The sequence below is a fragment of the Hippoglossus hippoglossus genome, chromosome 14, assembly GCF_009819705.1.
Source record: "Hippoglossus hippoglossus isolate fHipHip1 chromosome 14, fHipHip1.pri, whole genome shotgun sequence".
Taxonomy (NCBI): Eukaryota; Metazoa; Chordata; class Actinopteri; order Pleuronectiformes; family Pleuronectidae; genus Hippoglossus; species Hippoglossus hippoglossus.
This window is the reverse complement of record NC_047164.1, coordinates 6,810,000-6,824,757: the sequence shown is the minus strand read 5'-3', so window position 1 is coordinate 6,824,757 and position 14,758 is coordinate 6,810,000. Positions and strand designations below refer to the sequence as shown.

The window sequence follows — 14,758 nt, the reverse complement described above, 5'->3', positions numbered from 1 at the left end:
TCTCATTTAATAAACAAATGAGCCATGATGCTGCACACTATTTAAGATAAAGGCACACTGCACCTTTCTTTTCACAAGTCAAGTTAACAATATCTATTGAAGCCACACTGAATAACACAAGTGTTAAATGAGTTTGATGCAAAGTGACTCACCAGCGGTTCGGCCATGATGATGCGGATCTTGCGTTCGGAGAGCAAGGTGAAGTTGGCAAACAGGCTTTTCAGGACGAACTCGCCCGGCTTACTCTCAGGGTCCACGTTGACGGGCGCCATGATGACAGGACCCCTTCTCTCTCCCAAGGTTCCACTGACTGGCGGGAGTGGTGGTTTCAAACCCACGGGAGAGGCTGCGGACAGATAGGACCAGTCAGTCAGTGTAAAGCAGAGATATTAAAAGGCCCCTCTCAGACATGGAGGGGGAGAGACATACTTGTATTACTGCTGTCGTAATTCTTTTATCTTACCTCTATTTGGGGCATATTATATGTTCTAAGTTTGAAACTATTTCCCCATAATTTCGTATTTTGGGGGATGTAAACAAGCAATTTAGATTTAGTAAGTTAGCATTAAGTTATAACATATTGAAAACCGTGATTGTAGCATATATTTTTTAAAGTTTTGGTGTGAGGAATTATCTATTTGACTTTATCTTTTTAACGTACACATGGATTTACTGTCAATGAAGTACTTTGGTATAAAAGAAAACTTAAGAAACCTGGCGATTTCCTGGCAAGCTCTGGATTCATTCTTAGTTTCTGGGATTTCTAAGCTGATTTAAGGAGGTAAAAATTTGAAATGTGTTTTTGACAGAAAGCAGGTGCTAAGAGTTTTACAGAACCTTATTGGCCTCCATGATTTGTGTGTCTCAACCACTACAGCAGCTTCAACTGCTGACTGTGTTGATAAACAGCCAAATCAATGGGCCAAAACCGCACTAACTAACTTTCACTTGTTTTTTCGAACTTCAGCATGGACCTGTAGCTTTGTCTCATGTATGTCCCTCAGTAAACTCCCAAGCTACATCCACCTCCATAGCAGGGTCATATACTACCACCTTAAATGCCTGTCTTACATACGACCTCATACTCTCTCCATGCTTCTCTCCTTCTAAATGAATCACTGACGGTAATGAACAAACAATACTTGTCACATCAGAATCATATTATTTTCTTTCTGTAATGTTCAAACTCTTTAGCAATGATTAATTCATGCTGAGTCAGAGTCCAGGTTTGAGTGCATACACTTTCTAGGCACACACACACACACACACAAAAAACTTGCTCAGCAGCCCGATGTTTTCATTCTTGCCTTCTGATTGCATCATTAGGGAAACTGGGCGCTATTAATTCTTGCAACGATAAACAAAACAGAGAAAGACACACAGGGAGTCGCTGGAGTCTAAAATGAGAGGGAGAGACAGAGAGCAGACGAACAGACAGGAACAAACAACGGGTGTTTCCTGTCATGCATCTCTAAGAATATGAACGAATCACTTTAAGTAACAAAACATTTCTTCAGCGTCTCTTCAATATGTACTATAAGAGCGTTAAGCAAGACATGTCAACATGACATGAAAGAAAAAACCCAAACACCTTCACACAGAACCGAGGACAGTATTAGCAACGACTGAAGCAACAGCCAACAGAGCAGGCTTGATTGACCGAAGCACATCAGCAGGTTTGATTTGCTGCAATTCTTGAGAAGAACAAGGTGAAGTGACAAGTGTGTGCTGTTAATAAAGCATCAGGTCTAACCCTGTCTTTTCATGACCACGTGATTGTACCTCACTGAAGAGGTGAGATGTCCATGGATACTAAACTCCCTGTGCAGGACAGCAGGACCCCCAGCCTCATTCACTGCAAACTGTTTGTTAGACACGTGAAGACTCGAGCGATGCAAAAATGCGTGCACACGATCACCCCCCCCCCCCCCCCCCCCCCCCCCGCATGCTTACCAAGGCCCTTGATGAAGCTGATGACACTTGCCCTGCTCCATCTAGTTGGCACTTCCATGGTGCAGACAGCCACACGGTGGGACACAGATACAGTAGGTAAAGTTGGGTAAAAATGCTAGGAACCAGTGGGATGGAGAAGGTAAGTGAAACTGGGAACTGGGAGGTTAATTCACCGAGTAGTTTACAGGGTTGAAAATACAGCTCCCATGATTAACAATTAATAGTAATTCCTTGCAGGAGATTAGAGTCTGTCTCCATCGCCCAACTACTCCACCATGGCAGTAACGTCTGGCTTAGGTGCTTTCAGATGTTTATCCGAAGCTAAAAGTGTAAGGCTCCATCCTTCAGAAAATGACAGGCAGGTAAAGTGAGAGACATGTGCCTGAGGCAAGAAGGAAGAGTCTTGACAGCAGCATTACAGCTGTATCCTGCGTTCGATCCAACTCAAACAGGAAGACACGCTGCATCCACAGAGCGGAAGAGCCATAACCACAGTGAGCGACTTGAAGCCTGCGAATGGTGCAATAACAGGACGGGACGTTGCATCTTTTAAAACTTCAAGAAGAGAAACTTATTCCACTGTGCTGCTTCAGCAGATGCCTGGGTGGGTCGCAGGCTGTGTAGGGCCCCATGCTTGACAGCTACATGAGCCTACAGACCACCTATCAGTTTCTACTTCAGCTTCTGCTCCACCTCCAGCCGGCCGTCACGTCTCTGTACGACACCTCCCTTGACCTTGGAATCCTTGAAGTCCATTGGAAAGTTGTGCTGAAGTAAAGTGCTTCTTCCAGAGTGGTTTTGTGGCTGTCCTTCAGTTGTCAGTAGCAGTTAAGTAAAGTCTGCTCCTTGTGGAGATCTGACCAGAAGAGTTGGGTTGGAATTTCAACACTGCCCCGAGAGGGAGGCGAGGGGAGGAGGGAGGAGCTATATATAGACTACTGGCGGTCGTTCTCTTACATACCCACCACTCCCACTGACCCCTACTCATACACAAGTGCACACACAAGCAAACAGATATACTCACAGACACACAAACACACACACACACATACGCAGAACTAATATATCTGGGAAAAAAAGTAATGCGGTTAAATGACAAAGCAAATGGTATGCATCTAACTCAAGGTAGATGGTAAACAGAGCTAATCTGTTACAGCTTCACCACGACATGACTTTAAAGTGTGAGTAAATATGTGTGTGTGTGTGTGTGTGTGTGTGTGTGTGTGTGTGTGTGTGTGTGTGTGTGTGTGTGTGTGTGTGTGTGTGTGTGTGTGTGTGTGTGTCTTATGCACGTCAGCGGGGAGAGCAGAGCACAGAGTAGGACGACATAACGACGTCAAATAGAGCTGTCGATAAAGCGCACCAGAGCGCTTCCTGGGACCCTCGTAGAATTCTGCATGACTCAGCATTTTAAGAGATGAATCAGCAGATATCCATCACGTGTAGTCAATACAAGCCTATCTTGGTTTACAGCACATTGTATATCCTAAAAGGTTTACGACCACAAACACACAGCGACGACCCTCAGCAAGACCTGGCAGAACCAAATCTGACACTGTATGACTGACTCATGACCAACTATGGTAACCAGACAAATCTGTTCATATTAATCATGTATTCACATTTATAATTGAAGAGTTTGACATGTGGGTAAAAATCTTAAATATTGATTCTCAACAATTACATTTAAAATGCCGGCCTCGTCCTCTACTCTCGTTATTACACAAATTGTAGACGTAACTATTAGAGGATGAGAAAAGTATTTTCACTTAGATTTAACTGGAAGGTCACAACACTGTGTTTCTGTTTTTACAGTGGGGCACCTCAGGAGGTAGAGAGGGTCGTCTATGAACCAGATAGTCTGTGGTTCGATCCCCGGCTCCCCCGATGTGCATCCTGACTTTGACAGGATGCACAAGATACTGGTGTATGAATATGACCAAATTAACAGCACTGAATGAATGTGTGTGTCGGCGATAAGACTGGAAACTACACCATAAATCATGTACAGACAAATAAAAGTTGCTGTAGCTTGCATCAAAAATGTGTGTGTGTGTGTGTGTGTGTGTGTGTGTGTGTGTGTGTGTGTGTGTGTGTGTGTGTGTGTGTGTGTGTGTGTGTGTGTGTTTCAGTTAGGCTGGTATGTGATGGAACAAGTTCAACTTGATGAGGTCAGCTATTTATCTAGTGATTTCACTCGATAAGTAACCCATGCTCAAAACACAAACCTATACTTGAACTTGACAGGCCTGTTTCTCGGCTCTATAGCTTTCTGACTGCATCATTATCGTGACCTTGGAGCAGACAAGGCTAGGCGTAACTGAATTTGGTCCAATAGCTGAAACATATACGAGTAAAACGTACACACCATCTCATCACAGCCTCTGATTTCTTTTTTTTTTTTATCATATCATCATAAATGGCTGAGGGGGGGGGCATCAACACGTCCCCTGCAGTTCCTACGTAACCGACATAACCCCCGCTGACAGTCCTTCACCGCACACCTAATATATGAGGTTGACACAGCTGCTCTGGACACACACACACACACACACACACACAGACACACAACCACAGACACACACACACTTTCCAGAATGTTTTTATGGTATCTAAAAGGTACACACAACATCACTATTTAGCAACAGAGCGCACACAGATGCTTCTATAGAACTCGTAAACTACTCACAGACAAGTGCCCACAGTATATACACAAAAATGAAAGCAATAGTGTTCAGTCGATATTTGAAATCACTCAAGTATAATAACAGGAAAGCCCGTAGTCATCGCTGCACTCTCAACAACAACAAAGATATACTGATGTTACAGTAAAGGTGAACTACCGGCTGCAACGTGATGACTATATTAGAGACCCAGTGGCGCAATAAGACACCAGTGCTTTCTGCGTACTGTAATGTCTCAGGTTAATGAGCCCACTGCTGAAAGTGGGCGAAAGTACAGAACGTCCAGTTGGCACCAGTCTGGAATGATACTCCTGGGTATTCACCCCGGATTGCCTCTGAGTGTCAGACAGTCGCTCTACCTTCTGTTTGGTAAACACCAACTCACTGACGGAGGAATTGATTAAGTGATTTGAGTCTGTTGAGCTGTAAACAGATCATCCATTGGGGTTGTAAACACACAGGTCTGCTGTATATTTAATTATTATTTAAAATGTGGCTGAGCTTGGCAGAGTGTTTTAACCAAACCCCTTTAATGCTGAGCACAAAGACTCAAACAAAGTCAAAGACTGAGTTATTTCGCTGTATAATTAATATAGAAAATTGCTGAGGAGACAGATTTACCCTCTGCTAACCCCTAGAGCAGTCCCCCCCCCCCTCTCTCTCTAACCCTTGTCTTCCATTATTCCATTATATAACACTGCCAAATATTAAAAGTGTGGATGATGCTGTACGTATGCTGTCTGTTTTTCAGTCTCATCCAACACATACATACACAGAAATACACAGAACAGGTATAGTCTGTACACTGCAGGATACACTGACGACCAATCAGTCTTTCAGAATCTGACCGTGTCACAACATTTGTTTGGCATGCCAGCAACAACAACTGTAGTGTGTTAGCTGTACTCACTCCCTCCTAAGGACTTGAGCAGAGACTTGATGCTGATGTCAAAGAAGCCTGAATCCTGCTGGCTAGTCGCCATGGCTGCAGAGGATATGTCGCCACGGTGACAGACAGCAGAGGGGGGACAGGATGGCAGGATGAGGCGTTGCGGACAGAGCAAGTAAGAGAACGAGGTGTACGCTCCGCGAGAGAAAGACGGAGGAGAGAGAAGGAGAGAGGGATGCGGGTGGGCACCCAGCGATGCGGATGCTGCGGCTGTCTGCTGCTGAGTGGATGTGTGTTTGTTTGTTTATGTGTGTGTGTGTGTCAGAGAGAAAGAAAAAAAGAGCGGCACACGGCTTTTCCTGCACTCTGTATTGCTATCTCTGTGGCTAACACCCCCATCCCCTCTCTGTTTTGCTCTCTCAGGACAGTGATACACAGATGTTGGTAGGCGCAAGCAGCCAATCCTCTTAGAGGAAAGGGAGAGAGAGAGAGAGAGAGAGAGAGAGAGAGAGAGGGGGAGAGAGAGAGAGAGAGAGAGAGAGAGAGAGAGAGAGAGAGAGAGAGAGAGAGGGAGAGAGAGAGAGAGAGAGAGAGAGAGAGAGAGAGAGAGAGAGAGAGAGAGATACAGTAAGTAGTACTGCACAAGGGAATTGCAGGAAATAAATGGAGGGTAGATGGGAGGGAAAAAACGATTGAGTGAGGGGAAATGGAATAATTAAGATGGAAGAGATAACGAACGTTTCCTGATTACTGTTGACCAGTTCTGTCGAACAATAAGTGCTGAGTGAGCATGCTGCATGCCTGCCCCGGCCAATCAGAGCCAAGAGAAGCAGTGACGAGGAGGCTGCACCAACCAATAGCCAGAAATAACAACTGGTGAATGGCATCACTGACTCAGATGTGTGAATTTCTATTCTCTAATAATAATAAGAAGAAGAATTTTATTTATATGCACTCACCAAACCAATGATTGAAAGAAATATATATACAAATGTTTTTAATAAACCAAATTGCAAGTCTTACAATAAAAACAAATTTTCAGAACCAATATAAAAGTAATTATTATTAGGTTACTCTATTTTTTAAGCAGTTTAAAATAATCCCAAAATCTAAGTTTGTCAAATAGGTAGTTCCACATGGGAACCTCTATGGTTTGAGGACTGTAGAGGTTCCGAGGTTGATAAGAACACAGACATTCAGAGAGATAGTGGGGCCGGGCAGGGCCACCTTGGGTTTTGACAGAAGTCTGTTGGAGAAGCAACCAAAGCAACGGTAAGGATCTCCTTTCTATTTTAATTTAACTGAGCAAAGTAGACAAACACATGCAGACTTTGAAGTCTATTAGAGTCTTTTATGGTGGAAAAGCTAGTGGGTTTTTTGGGGCTTTACTGGGAAATGTATCATCAGCATAAATATGGGAGACAATGCCATGTCTGTTAATTATGTCACCAGAGGGAAGTATGGCAAGGGAGTAACTGAAAAGAACATTATACTACACAGATTAGTTGTTTATTCAACTGTAGTCATCTTAGCGGATGTACCTTCATTACCTACATCTACATATATAAACTGGATGGAGACAATAATAGAAACCTGTGTAAAAGTATTCAAAATACAAAGGAGAAACAATTCCACGAAAATACGTCACCACCTCTAAGAAAGTGGAAGGTGAAAAGGAACAAGACCCTTAAAAATAAATGTTGAGTAGGCAGGACTCCATAAAAAAACAGAAAAGAGGATTAGCTGCGGAGGGAATTAAAAATCTTTTTAAAACCTTTAGGCTATCACAAGCTGACAGTGACACCGTTTCTAGATCTCAACCCTAATTTGGTATTTGTGTTCTTCATCTTCTTCTTACTTATCAGCCAACTTATACACATTGAGAGCAATGACAAACCGGAGTCAAATTCCTTGTATGTCTACGCATTCAAGGCCAATAAAGCAGATTCTGATTCCGATTTTTTGCAAAAAAGTTAAATATGGGCATGGATATAGTTGTTATCGATCTTACCAATATGTTTTGCCTGTTACACCATCAGCAGAAAAGGATAGTGATTATCCAGATGATGACAGCGCTGACATCGGGTGGTGCTGCACAGCCAATTAACACCGTTATGTCATTTGTAGGTCAATGTTTTGGCAACCTGACTGGTTAAACTGCTCGGCAAGTAAACACATGTTGTGGATTATTTCAGGTGCCGTGATGCAGGACACTGGTTTTCAAACAAATCAATATTTAATTCTGCCGAGCACCAAATGATTTTCAGAGAATGACAGTGAGCAGAATTATTTGTTGTCTAAGCATCGCGAGACAGCAGTTTTTAGCTGTGCAATTTTACAGAGGAGACATGATGTCCCAGAACTCCAATTGAACAAAGGATTAGCTTATCCTAGCTAGAGTGTTTTAGTGAATTAAAAAGGGCCTGATGAACCTTCGCTTCCCTCACCTACAATTTCCACTGGTTTTACCCAGTTTTAAGTTGTTAAATAGACCAACACAAACATTACTTTGCTTGTGGGTGATACTAACCTTACACCCCAAAGCAGCAGATACATTATTGACAGGCCATTTGAAGCTTGAATATAGTTTCGGACAATTCGACGAAGTGAATAAATTCTCTCCCTCCACCTTTCACATGTCACATGGATCATTGGCTGTCCTCACAGGTGCCTAAGCTGAAGGTATGATGGCCGTCACAGCAATGACGCTATGGTTGGGTGGGTAAGAGTGGAAGTGCAAGTGGATAATTAGGGTCATCCTGTAATTCCCCCAATGAACTGTGGAAGTGCAACAGGGCATGTGAACGGGTGAGAGAAAGAACAGAGGCAGGGTGGAGAAAATGAAAGTGATGGGGGGGGTGAGTAGAAAGTTCACAAGATACAGCATCATGTAAAGCTGCATCTCACAGGAGATGCGACAGAGCACAGGATGGCCTGGTTCACATTAACAGACAATTACAGTCGAATCTCAAAGGAGGAGAAATATAGCAGAGAGGCACCGCAGGTCTATTCCTGTCCGCAACTTCTGCTTACTCCATCACAGTCCTGGGCCAAATTGTATCAGCAAATGAAGTTAACCTGATTACTGAAATGTGACAATTCACCCAATCAAGTTACAGAGAAGCAAAGCGAGCATGATTTTCAATGTCTTGCAACGGCCCCCAACAAAGTAGTTATTTCAACTTACTGGTGCAGCAGCGAAGGAAATTGAGACTTTGTTGAACCTATTTCTCACATCTCTCATTTGTTTAAAAAGTTGCTTGTGGCTGATATGAGATGATGGGAGAGTTTATTTTCTAACACATGTAGTTGTTGAGTGGGAGGGAAACCAGCGAGGAAGAGTACGATCTACAACTAGTAAAGACAAGAGAAAAATAACTTTCTGTCTCTCGTAAATCGTCCACACTTTATCTAAATGCAAGAGATATGTTCTATCTGGAGAAATAAAATAAAAAATTAAAAAGTTTTCCAATTAATCTATTATATTTTTTATTTGAATGATCCAATATACAATCCTGAGATCAATCTATGCATTCGTGCCTTCTCTCAGCAAATGTACTATGCTGGATGTTAAGTGTATGCAGTGTTTGGTATTGTGTCGATTTCTACATAAATGGAGTTATTAAATCAAGCACAAAGAATTACCACCTAGGGTGTATCTGTCTGTCAACCAGTTAAGTTGCAGTTTACATCTATGTCTGTCCAGACTCATATAATAGTGAAGAATTTGAAGGTATTTATGAAAAGGTGGCACATTAATTATTCAATAGTTGCCAAAATGTGTTTTGTGACGGCACAATGACCTTCACCTTTGACCTTTGAGGGTTAATATGTGAGTCCAAGTAAACATTTGTGCCAATGTAGTGAAATTCCTTCCGGGTGTGTCTGATATAACGTTCACAAGTCATAAAACTTGCCAATATCGAGCTCTAGTTCTCTTTGTGAAGAGGGAACAGCAGTTCAGTTGTTGGACAGAAGCTTGCGTCCAATGTATGAGAATATATTCAAATTCATGACCTGCGATGGAAATTCTTTGCCACAGAGTTACGCACATCTATTTAGCTTACAATCATAAAATCATAGACGGAAAGACACATACATACACACACACAGACACGCACACCCTTATGGAAGTCCTGGGATTCCACACATTCTAAGCAGGGGCCTGAGCATGCCAGCTGTTGAATGTGCCTCCACACTCACACTCAGCACATACATGCATTCACACAAATGCACATGACACATGCACATGACATACTCAATTACATTCCATTTAATCTAAAATTATTATTTTATTTAGCAGTTGCGACCACTTCCCACACACACACACACACACACACACACACACACACACACACACACACACACACACACACACACACACACACACACACACACCTGCAAATTCCATGTCTGAGTGGATACCTATATTTAACTTTTTTCATCATCTTTATCGGACACATTTAAATGATTCACCATTCCATCCAATTGAGTTTTAATGTGCAACTTAATCCAAATACCGAAAGCCCTGAAATAAAAAATGTTAAGATGATTATTGGTCCCGATGGTGAACTGCGGCGCAATAACTATCATATTTATTTTGATAAATAATCAAGCTTCAGATTGTTTTCTTGATGATTCAATCAATCATTTGGTCAGGGATGTCAAATAATGGTGTCCAAAGCCAACAATATTCAGTTTTCTAACACATGACGAATAAAAGCATAAAGTCTTTCACTGGAGAGGCGGGAACTCGGTAACGTTTAATGTTAAAAATGACCTTAAAATCAATGACCTTAAACTAGCTGATAATTAAGTTTCAGTCAATTGGCTTATTGATGAACTCAAGCTTGTGAGGTCTAGATTACACTGACTTAATTACATCATCACAGCACATCTGTTAAACTTAAATTAAACCTGCCACTCATCTGTCTCTCTCTTATGGATGTCTGACATGTGGTCGTGGGTATAGACTGCTCTATCACAACACACACACACGCACACGCACACGCACGCGCACGCGGATGCGCACACACACACACACAGAGAGAGAGACACAGGGAGTATTTGAGGTTCACACAGTGGTATCTCCTTGACACAGCTGTCTTGATCAAATAGATATTGTGAAGAATGTGTGTGTGTGTGTGTGTGTGTGTGTGTGTGTGTGTGTGTGTGTGTGCACCTCTCCCCTAACATCAAAGCCTCCGTCACACACATTATCACAGCATAGAAGCCCTAGAACCTTTAATCTCATGGCATTTCATATGTCTACAAGTTTACCTTCGTTTATTGAAAAGTTGCTGTTAATTTTCGACTCAAAGTTTTCTTTGTGCAGGTGGTACTTTGTAACACAGACACTACCTCGCTCCAAATTTCCCTTTTAAACACCGACTGTACGCCCACTTTTCTCTCTCCTTCTGAAGTTCTGCCAAATCCCACAGAAAAATGTATATTCAGATAAATAATGACTCCCTAGACCTCTCTGCTCTACTCGCCTTAATATGCACTAATCATGGAATTAACCTCGGCTGACTTTTACATACAAGTCTTTCCAACATGATCCTGTTAGCGTCAGGACAGGCTTATTATAAAGTTAACTTCACATCACTCTGGATAATTGTATTAGTTAATAAATATGAAAATGCATAACCTCCTTTTGATTTGGACTTTTCTGTGGCTTTTCAGGAATAGATAGAAGCCCTGGATCTGTTTGCCGGTGTAGAGATTGACACAACAGAGCCAGAGGGCAAGTCTCACAGGGAAACAGATCATCTTGCAGGGGTATAAGTGCAGGCAAAGAAAAAACATAAAGCTGAAGCAGTACTGTCTGAAAATACTTTTAAAAAATGAATATCACCATTAACTTTAATCAAAGGCCCTTTTTCTCTATTATATTGTAACCAACTACTTGAGGTTTTGGCGTTCTCCCACTGTTGGAAGTATTTCGACATGGACTTCCCAGAGGTTAAGTTAAGTTGAGAATGAATAAGTTGTTTGGGCAAATAAAAACTGTGCTTACATCTGAGGCCAGAGCTGCACAGACATGTCTATTTTCTCAATCTGCAGAATGAGGATAAGTGGAGTAATCGCTGCTGCTGCTGTTGTCTGCCTCAAGACAGAGAAGGTATCACTTTTCACAGGGTCTACAAAAACCACAACAAAGACGCCTGACGAATCAGGTCTTCAAATCACAGCAAAGAAAACAATACTAAGAGCTATGTGGAGAGACAGAGTATAAATAGTTAGTAAGAAACTTGTTTTTTTTCAAATACCAGGTTGAATAAAAACCCATCCCACATTCCAGTGGGGGAGTTGAGAATCCGCATTTCAGCTGCGTGTTCCGCCAAACTTTTCATTACTTCCAGCATGAAGAAACGCGTCCGGTCATGAAACACTAGCATTCACAAGCTTGTATGCAGACTCTGCACCTACCTCCGATTATCCTTGTCCGCTTTCTGGACCTCGACTGGATCTTACTGAACCTCCCGGTAAAGTCACTGGCGTCAAACATGTCCATCGACAGAGAGGCGATATGCTCCAGAAATATGCCATCCTGGCCTTGGCTGTGGTTCTCCAGATCCGGGTCCTGACCTTGGCTCAGAGACTTGCCATCGAAGTGGTCTGAAGCACAGCTTTCAACCCCAAGACCGTTCGTGCTTCCTACATCCTCAAGAGACATATCTCCACTATATCAGCCCACTCCTCGTTACTCTACTGTCAAAACCTGGCCATCCACAGAACTAGCTACATGATGGTTTGACACTAAGTTGGTAAAAAATTTAAAATAAAAAAAACATTAAAAAAATAACTTTTAAAAAAGTTTTAAACAAAGTGTTCAGGTAGTCCCAAAATCCCGGTTTTCCCTTTCTTCATCTCATGCTTCTTCTTTTGTCCACATTTTGGTTTCCAGTTTCTTCTCACAAGGATTTATGTTGAGTTCATTCAATCCCGAGACAGTGAGCGCATTGCTTTGTTGTTCCAGATACACAGGCTCTCTTGAGAGTTCAGGTTCACCTTTTCCCACTCTTCTTCTTAAACTACAAAATGTACAACCTCCGAGTCTTCTTGTGTTTGAGAGGCACGTTCATTGAATGTAAAAGTTCAGCTGTCTTCTCCTGCTCTAACCTGTTCTTTGTTTAGCTCTCTCGGTCTTCCTCACTCCTCTCTGAGGCACAACTGTGTTTCTCTGCTCTCAGGTGGTGAACGAGGGAGGGATCCAATTCCAAGAGCGCAGCTTGATAGGGTGGTTTGGGAAGTTTGGGTGGTTCTCTCATCCCCTCTCCCTCACACCGTCTTCCCTTTCCTTTTTTCTCTCTCTAGGGGTTTTCCTAACTAGCCCCCTTGTGTCACCGAGGACAGCGAAAATAACTTCTTCCTTGAGTCCTCGCTCACACACCTGTTTCCTTCTACTTGTTTCATCCTTTCTGTCTCACATAGTAGTAAAGCGCGGCAGAATGGCACGAATCAGCTTGATCCAGACAGCCACCACATGGCATGTGGGTGTGAGTAAGAGTCCCTGTACTCACTGGTCGAGGCTGTTTAGCCAGTTAACCTCAACGTGTTAATGGTGTAGGATTACTGAGAGCAGACACGCCCCTTCACAGAAGGGGGAAACAAAGCCAAACACAAACAGGAAGAACGCTGAACACAGGGACTGACAAATGTGTTTTTGTGAAAGTTAGCTGTTACTCTTGAGTTGCAGTTGTAAGATAATAAATCAAGCAGCCTTTACACAGATAGAAAAGTATACTCAGACGTCTTACTGAGGAACTGATTTAAAGAAAATTTAATTTACAGAACGGCTCTCCTTTTAAAAGTCATCCTTCCTACACCCAATCCTGAGAAGAATAAGAGAAGAATTCACCTTGATCACAAATGACCACAAAGCTCTTTGGCCACATAAACAAATCTAACACTCAATACAGAAAGTAAACAGTTTTGTCACAGCCCTGATTACATGTGGCTCTGTCATGCTGGGAAAATCAGGTAATCTGCAATGCTTTTGCTAAACAAAAAAAACTTAATGGTAAATGTAATAAAATGAATAACATTTTACCACAGGTAAATATAAGCTCTTTTACACACAAACATCAATGTGAAGGTTTTAAATTCTCTGTATCCCTCACTCAATTCTTTCAAACTCATGTTTGTTCATCCTGCAGTTTACTTTCTCTTACTCGGTAAGGCAGTTAGCACCTCTCAGGAGACACCTATACCCTGAGCTGACTTCTTGCTGTTTATGCCACTATTGTCATGACATCAACTCCATTGAGTGTTTCACCTGAGTCCTCGTGTCAAGGAGTAAAAACAACAAACCATTCATATCCTTTTTGAAAAGGCTGCAATGCCAGTTTAAGTAGACGTGATGAATATAATGGCAGTGCCTAACCTTGGTTGCACGCCAGAGTTACAGTAAAAAATAGATTAATCTCCACAAATTTTACACATGAAAGTTGGTTTACAGGTAGTGTGGGGGTACTATTTCCTATGTGCAAAGAGAGGGAGGCACCTTAAGTCTATAAACTGCCTCAAGTGATGTCATGTAGCTTGGGGCTACATCTGCGTACTGTAACACAGTCCAATCAATCTCTGCCAGAACAACGGTTTCTGTGTTTGCATTCAACTTAATTGTAACATAAAAAAATGTTTTAAACCAATAAGTAATGAGGATAAGTTGTGAATTTACATATTTGGCTTTTACTTATATAAATATGCTTATACTGAACATTATTAGTGAAATGACACATGTCGTACATGTTTAGTGTTAAAATATCTAATCCTGCGGTACTATACCCACTTGTAGTTGAAGCAGTATTATTTAACTTTCTGTATTTAACTTTCTTCCTGTGTATTTAACACGTGCTTTAACACGAGGAATAACTTGAACGATACAATTGTAGGTGAGCTATTGAAACACAAGGCAGCACAAGACATTTTTAAACAGTTTGGTGCTTTTACTGAGATGTTTCTCTGCCATCGCAGCAGAGAAGCAGAAGTCTGTTTACACACAATGGTGATGCTTCCTCGAATCTGGCGAGGAAATAGTTAAAGGTGGCAAACAAGCAGAGGGAGGCACGGTGCCAGAGTCAGTTAGAGAGGCGTGCCATCCCCTAGGGGGACTACAACAGCCAAGTATTAAGACACTCACGCTTACGCACACAAACACACTCAGACATGAACACACAAACAGGATATTGTTTTTGTCCTTTCATTAACCTGACATCTCTGGCCA

General features: G+C 42.1%; 1 protein-coding gene across 8 annotated transcripts in view; it reads right to left on the bottom strand.

Annotated features, from left to right (window-relative positions):
* fryb (furry homolog b (Drosophila)) overlaps nucleotides 1–14,758 on the bottom strand; it is a 54,253-nt gene that overhangs the window by 32,667 nt on the left and 6,828 nt on the right. For 3 of the 8 annotated variants that reach the window (XM_034607643.1, XM_034607644.1, XM_034607645.1), the window contains exons 1-2: nucleotides 11,959–12,205; nucleotides 153–346 (exon numbers count right to left, since the gene is read on the bottom strand). In XM_034607643.1, coding sequence (XP_034463534.1) covers nucleotides 153–346; nucleotides 11,959–12,205 — 441 coding nt within the window. Of the gene's footprint in view, nucleotides 1–152; nucleotides 347–1,953; nucleotides 2,812–5,547; nucleotides 5,925–11,958; nucleotides 12,869–14,758 lie in introns of those variants that run through there. The other 5 variants (XM_034607650.1, XM_034607647.1, XM_034607651.1 and 2 more) reach the window with 5 other exon arrangements.